The sequence below is a fragment of the Saprolegnia diclina genome (assembly GCF_000281045.1).
Source record: "Saprolegnia diclina VS20 unplaced genomic scaffold supercont1.50, whole genome shotgun sequence".
Taxonomy (NCBI): Eukaryota; Oomycota; class Saprolegniomycetes; order Saprolegniales; family Saprolegniaceae; genus Saprolegnia; species Saprolegnia diclina.
This window is the reverse complement of record NW_008246117.1, coordinates 468,926-475,819: the sequence shown is the minus strand read 5'-3', so window position 1 is coordinate 475,819 and position 6,894 is coordinate 468,926. Positions and strand designations below refer to the sequence as shown.

The following is a 6,894-nucleotide window of genomic DNA, read 5'->3' as shown; positions in this document are numbered from 1 at the left end:
AACAAGTTCCTTGGCCTCGACAACCAGCAGATCATTGTTTCGGGTGGTGCTATCGGCGGCTTCATGGTGGTCGTGGCTGTTGCGCTTGCGGTCTCGGCCTCGCGCGAAAAGAAGGCTGCGCCCGCTCAGTCCGTTCTCGCTGACAACGTCATTGACGAGATTGAAGCCGCCGAGAAGGCGTCGCCTGCCGTCAAGGATGCCGATGTCGAGGACATGACGAGCGAGTCGCCCAGCGTCGTCAGTGTCTAAGTGGACTCTCCGTTTTTTGGTTGACGCGTAATGCGATTGATTTTTATGCGAGTCTTACTTAAGCACCCTGTGCAGAAGACCGTCGCAGGGCGTGCGTCGTGGGCCCCAGCAGCTGGCTGCAATCCGACGACAGGGTGATGCGCGATCCACCGAATTCTAATTTTCACGTGCGACCAAATAGACACACCACGTGTTTTATGTGGCAAGAAGCATGATCCTGCCGTGCAGCACACTTCTCTCCTTGATGCCAGAGGGCGAGACTAACTTGGCACGTCATCGAAGATGGCAAATATTGTGTGTGATCTTCTTGCCACTTTCAAGAGCAGATCGTCGAGCTCGGTGTCATGTCCGGTGTTAATCCGCGGGTTTCCGCGGCATATAGACACGGAGTTGACTGGTCCTCACATACCCCGCGATTCCGCGTTCTCAAGCACACCGCAAGACTGTTCAAGTCCGCTTGATCTGCCTGTTTAGCATCTACGGCGATGACCAGCGAAGAACAAGAAGGCGCACGCCAGTTTTGACGCAGCCGCGCGATGTGTTTCCCACCGTGTGATACACGTGAAAAAGATAGCAGCTGCGAAAGCGTCATTTCCAAAGTCCGATGGCTCTGCTGAAGCTTGTGGCGCTCGTCGCGTACGCGGCCATGTCCGTGCTTGGTCAGGACCACCACATGCGCGCTGCGAGTGACATGCCTGCAACGCCGGTCCCAACGCGCCCGACCTTTGGCCTCGAGCTCTTCGACAAGCTCGTGCAGTCGCTCCATGTCGTGCGCATCCCCAACCAGCCGCTGAACGCGACCGAGTTCAACCGCACCATCCTCCTCGTCGAAGACTTTGTCAGCAACCGCACGCAACTTGCGGCGCTCAACGAAACGCTCGTGCGCTCGTACCTCGGTCGCCTCAACACGACCGAGATGATCTCGCTCTTCGAAGTCGTCTCCAAGGACCTTACGATGAACGTGACTGGCAACGTCTTTTACTACAAGGGTAACGCGTCGTCGAGTGACGACACGATTGTCGCGCTGGCAAATGCGCCTACTACAGCCGACGCATCGTCGGCGCTCACCGTCGGTTTTGCGTACGTCGGCCTCGTCGCGGTGATTGCCGCCATCGTCATGGGCGTTAGTATCACAAAGGACCACACGGCGCGGACCAAGCTTGATGTAAAGGTCGACGACGAAGGGGCTAGCGAAGACGCCGAAAAGGTGGACGACGTGCCCAGCACCAAGGACGTGCTCGACCCTGTCGTCGTCTAATAGCGGATTCTGGCAAATGAATGTATCCCATTTTTGCGAGCCAACAACCAGCGACGCCTCTGTGGATGTAGTTTGTTTCTTGTACGGAAGCTCGGGCTCATCGACTGTCTATCAGTCTTGCCGGGCCATCATCTGCAGAACATCTCAACCTGCCCCCCGTATCAAGTTTTTCGAGCCAATGCCGGCTTGCTCAAAACTAGTGGCAACGGCGTTGCCGAGTAGCGGACGTTTGGAGCTCACAGGTGTGGTGGCTTGAAGCTAGTCGGTACCATCTTTGACGATGCGTTTATTGCTGAATTTCCTTTCAACGCGATTTGGAACCCTTCCGTTCTTGCATCGAAGTGGTCAAGATCCTCACGCTACCAATGTGTTTCGATCTTTGGTCTGTGAACACTCGACAAGTCCACAGCGACTTGCCCTTTCTATTGCTGTTTTCTGTGGCGAAGCATTCTACAGCCCAACACACCGCGGAACTGCTCTCAAAGCGACGTAGGCTGATTGCTACTAGTACCCTGGAGAGTTAACCGACGGTTCAAGTGTACAATTGAACAGCCAGTGTGTTGTCACCAACGTGGAGCTCAACTGCGCCGTGGCGTCTGAGTTGGGCTCAGACGATGGACGGTGACTATCCCGTCGAACGAACTGCCTTTCCGCGAAACCAGGAGGATGAGCATGATTGCTCGCTTAAGATTTAAAAAGCTTTCAGTTGCAATTCGTTGAGCTATGATAGATACCCTTCTACGACTCATCAGCAACATAGTCTCCATTTTCAACGAAATCACAATTCACGAATTGCTTGAAGCGTAGACGAAGGAGGAGAGGCCACCTCTCTTCGCCGCAAGGCCGCATCACACAAACCGAATACAAAGCACCGTATTAGAAATGTGTTATTTTCGGGCTTCAGTCCGAAAATGGCTTCACATCCGGACCGCGTTCGCCTAGAATGGTCACCATATGCTGCACGCTTCTTGTTCGCGGGCGTCGCCCATACACCAAGAGGACAAATGCTTCGCACGTTGGCCACCGTCTCTGCTGTCATGGCGTTGCTCGCGTCGCCTGCGTTGGCCGTCGGGTGCTTGGAAGACTTGTACATCTGCCCCAATGGCCAAGGCGTCGGACGCGACCCTGCCAACAACTGCAAGTTCTTTCCGTGCCGAGACGCCGAGGCCCGCCAGCAGACACCAACTCCCGTCATCGCGCCGACTGCAACACCCGTGGCCGTTGCGACGCCACTGCCGAGTGCTGCCGGTACCGCAACGTCGCCAACGACTGCTCCCAGCAACATGACAGTGCACAAGGGCATTCGCGCAGGTGTCGATCACGGTTCCAACTGGACCGCCATCGACGCGTCGATGCCGCACGCGCTTTCGCAACTGCTGAATGCGTCCTTCGACAACTACCACAAAGTCTGTGACCCGCTCAACGTCACGGTGACGGCGGCAGAGAAGGCGCCTGCCAACGACTCGACCGCGCTTTACCACTTGGCGATGGATGTCAATTGCGCTGGCACAGATCACGTCTTCGTACTCGAAGTGACACAAGATGCTGAGGGCCTCTACTTGAGCCAGTGTGGTCACCGCGAAAACGGTACGACGCGCAACTGGCTGACGATCGAGAATCAAGTGACGAAGTGCCAGACGCCGGGCCAGCGCTCGGCCTTCTTGAACCAGCCCTTCAACCATGTGACGCATGACGCCGCCGAGACGTCACTGATGCAAAACATGCAGGCATTTCTTAAGGCACCCGACGTTCCCGTGCTTGGCGCTGCAGTCATCGCTGTCATTGCGGTGCTTGCGTTCGCTGTGTTTGTTGTCCACAGAACCCGCCGTCGCGAAACGAACGACCGTTCTGTTCTTGCGGAGGTTGATGAAGCTCATGAAGAGCACAAGCGCAAGGCTGCTGCTCATGAAGATGCACCCGCGCTGACGACAAACCCACTCGAGAGCACGACTGCTGCGCCTCGCAAAGCCAGCGACGACCTTGAAGACGGCGTACTCTCGTCGGTAAAGCTTTAAACATTGCCCGGTGTTTGTACTTGTCCTGCTGCGTCTGCACAAAATGGAAACGTTCGAGGCTTAAGATCGATGCAGATCACGGCGCTGCTGGACGGACGCAATGCTGGGGCGAGGGCAGAGACAGGGTGCAGCCACGCGGTGGCCGCGTGACTCACGCATCTTGGTCAGTTGCGCCTTTGATGAGCTAAATGCACGCAATTTGAGTCCTGGTGACTGCTGCCGCGCATGGTTAGCAAGTAGCGTCGTCCTTGATAGAGCGATTTACCTACGCGTTTACTTTCTTCACACTTATATACTGTAGTTTTTCAAGCACTCGATGAGGTGTATAGTCCGCTGCTACACGAGCAATCATCGGTGGGCAGTGGTGCTGTTGGGTGGTTTTAGACAACACCTGGCTTGGCATCGACTCCTGCTCAGATTTTGAATCGACTCCGTCATCGCATGAGCAATCAGTGCAAGGCCGACATCAAGACTTGCGAGGACCGCGTCTCGGGTGAAATCACGGAGCTTGTCCGTGACCCGGCCAAGGATTGTACGTTCCCGCCTTGTCCGCCCAACTCGGACCCAGTCCGCAGTGGTGAGGCTGGAAGCAGTCCTGCTATGAACAGCGGCGCGCCTGCGACCTCGATGTCAACACGGCAAACAGCGCCACAAGGTCCGCTGGGTGCGCAGGCAACAACACCGTCGCCTACCCAGCAAGCTACGCTTCTGCCTATTGTCACCGAGCCATTGACTCCGCCCACTATCGAGCAACAAGCAACCCAGGCGCCGACGCAGCCTTCGACGCAGGCACCAACCCAAGCCCCGACGCAAGCACCAACCCAAGCCCCGACGCAGGCATCTACCCAAGCCCCGACGCAGGCATCTACCCAAGCCCCGACGCAGGCACCTACCCAAGCCCCGACGCAGGCACCTACCCAAGCCCCGACGCAAGCACCAACCCAAGCCCCGACGCAAGAATCTACCCAAGCCCCGACGCAGGCGCCGACGCAGCCTTCGACGCAAGCACCGAAGCAAGCCTCGACACAACCACCAACGCAACCCCCGACGCAAGCCCCGACGCAAGCTTCGGCGCCAATTGTACCACTACCGCAAGTTGTTGCCACGCAGGCTCCCGTGACGGCTACACCTGGTGTCTGGTTGAACATTGACAAGGAGCACCCCGCGGCTTTGGACGCTGCCGTGATGGCGGCGTTTGGGAACTACAACGTCTCGAGCGTTTGCGATGCGTTCGCGATTCAAGTCTCCTCGTACGAGCAGATGCAAACGTCGTACAGCGTCGTGGCCTCGGTTGCTTGTGATTTGGCATCCGAGAGCCAAGTCGCAGGCAAGTACGTGCTGCATTTCGAGGAAGCGCCGCCGGGGGCCTTTACGCTCACCATGTGCGGCCACGAAGCCGACAACCTGCTTTTCAACTGGATTGGCGTCGTGAACGGTAACACCGTGTGCCAGACGCCGACCGAGAAGAACGCGTTTGCGGTCCAGGCCGTCGAGCACGTCGCCCACAATGCGTCAACGTCGGCACTATCGGACCCGGTGCAGTACCTCCAGTCGCTCGATACGCCGGGGCGCGCGGTGGTCGGAAGCGTTGCAGCGCTCGTCGTCGTCGTTCTCGTGTTGGTGCTTGTCAAGGTCGTGCGCTCGCGGCGGACGAGATACGAAGCGGCGTCCGTCGAGTCCAACACGCCGATGCGCCGTCGCCGCGCGTCGACCACCGAAGAGGGCAAAGAGGAAGAGCTAACAGAGACAGCGAGTACGCGCTCTGCGATTGCCGAGATCGAAGGTCTCATGGAGCCGACGACAACGATGAGTTTGCGTCCGAGCATGAAACTCGACACGCCAATGCACCCAACGCGCGCCAAAGACCACGATGCTGTGTTCTCGAACGCCTGAACAGACTCACTAGATACTATAATGCACAGGCATACGTATCCCTTTAATAAGTTGTCTATCAAAGCTGTAGAGTATGGGGAAGACCAGCGTCGGCAAGAACGTCTGTCAAGCATGAGGGTGCCATTGCGTCCGCTCCGTCAAAGCACACATCGTAGTGTTTGATAGCGAGGCTGCCAGCGGCAAACGAGACAAGGTCCGAGTCGAGAGAGCGCAAGCCAATGCGCTGCTTCATGGGTAGTCCCACAACGTCGCTCCACGTGAGAGCTTCAAAGACTTCTTCCAACACGTCCGAGTCGTTTTCACTTTCGGTGTTCAGCGTCAGCACAGTTGCACCGGCGTCCGCAAGTAGCGAGCCCAAGAGCTGCACATCGTACGGGTTGCCAGCAAATGGGTCGAGTAGCGCGACTTTGACGGGTCGGGCTAGCGACGTCGCAGCGGTGGCGATTGCAATGACGTCGTCCCACTCGCGACGTGAAGCCGCGCACGAGACGCTCAGTGCCAGCGCATGCGGCGCAATGTTAGAGGTGAGATACACGTGCGTGGCGACGGCGGTTGGCACGTCCATTGGCGCCGTCAATGTCACGGAGGCAAGGCCCTTGACGCCTGGCGCTGGAAGCTGGAGGGCGTGGATCTGGATAGCATCCGAGTAGCGAACGTGCTGGCCAGACTGGCTGTCGTAGTAGCTCGTGACAGTACCGAGTGGTGTCTTCTCAATCGTCGTTGTCGTCCCAAAGGCGCGGCGACGTCCTGTCCGCAAAAGCGCCGGCAACATACTTCAACACAACCGTGGGAAAATGGCAAATCCAGACCAATCCAGCTTCAAGCAGTGTAGTAACATTTGTATCGAATTTGGCGAGTGGTTTATAAATCCTTGTTTAATAATTTTTTAATGCCCTATCCTGCCCACAACCCGTCCACTCTCGCATATTAGTACGGACACTCGACAAGTTTTGAACGCAGCGCTGTAACATTATCGGAGTGAAGAGTGCAACGTCGGGTGCAATGATAAACGATGTGAAAGATGGGACCGTCGACTATATCCAATATATCCTAGGTCTGCAACTTATAGTCTGCAACGCGCTCTTCGTCCGATCCTGGCACTCTTGTTGGGCCGCGCTTCCCGCGAACAGGCAAAATAGATAGTTTGTGGCTCCGTCCACGAATTGGCACTCATACTTGCCGTGTGTTGTTGGCGACTCGTGGCGGATCTGGGCCAAACTGCCCCGGGGCTCCAGAGAACGAAACTTATGGCATCCTGTTCAACTGCTGCAGGCCTGCGTCTGGTGCAACAGCTATCCAGTGTCCAGTTACTGAAGTAAGCGGACAACCTACTAGTTTTGTGGCTCCGTCCGATAAGTGCCGTTCCAAGAAGTGGAAGAGGTTTTCCGCGCAAGGCCGAGCGTTCTAGAAGACCAAGATATGTAAGCCCACACACGTCACAAGATCCAGGCGCAGAGCAAGCGGCTCGAGCCATCCACG

The 6,894-nt window shown here is 56.8% G+C and overlaps 5 protein-coding genes across 5 annotated transcripts; 4 read left to right on the top strand and 1 right to left on the bottom strand.

The window, feature by feature from the left end:
• Positions 1-6: 6 nt before the first annotated feature.
• On the top strand, positions 7-249 carry SDRG_12568 (hypothetical protein; the record flags this gene model as incomplete). The annotated part of the gene is made up of 1 exon (XM_008618641.1): positions 7-249. A coding segment is annotated over one exon (243 nt), but the record flags the coding sequence as incomplete, so codon positions are not given.
• Positions 250-252: 3 nt separating this feature from the next.
• SDRG_12567 (hypothetical protein) lies at positions 253-1,573 on the top strand. Its single transcript, XM_008618640.1, has one exon. It carries the CDS (start codon positions 854-856, stop codon positions 1,505-1,507), a length of 654 nt encoding a protein of 217 aa, XP_008616862.1. The 5' UTR covers positions 253-853; the 3' UTR covers positions 1,508-1,573.
• Positions 1,574-2,481: 908 nt separating this feature from the next.
• On the top strand, positions 2,482-3,548 carry SDRG_12566 (hypothetical protein). The gene has a single exon (XM_008618639.1). The coding sequence runs from the start codon at positions 2,512-2,514 to the stop codon at positions 3,520-3,522; it is 1,011 nt and encodes a 336-aa protein (XP_008616861.1). The 5' UTR covers positions 2,482-2,511; the 3' UTR covers positions 3,523-3,548.
• A 415-nt stretch (positions 3,549-3,963) lies between these two features.
• Positions 3,964-5,415, top strand: SDRG_12565 (hypothetical protein; the record flags this gene model as incomplete). Its single annotated transcript, XM_008618638.1, has 1 exon — positions 3,964-5,415. One exon carries the CDS (start codon positions 3,964-3,966, stop codon positions 5,413-5,415), a length of 1,452 nt encoding a protein of 483 aa, XP_008616860.1.
• A 10-nt stretch (positions 5,416-5,425) lies between these two features.
• On the bottom strand, positions 5,426-6,233 carry SDRG_12564 (hypothetical protein). Its single transcript, XM_008618637.1, has one exon. It carries the CDS (start codon positions 6,185-6,187, stop codon positions 5,474-5,476), a length of 714 nt encoding a protein of 237 aa, XP_008616859.1. The 5' UTR covers positions 6,188-6,233; the 3' UTR covers positions 5,426-5,473.
• Positions 6,234-6,894: the final 661 nt, after the last annotated feature.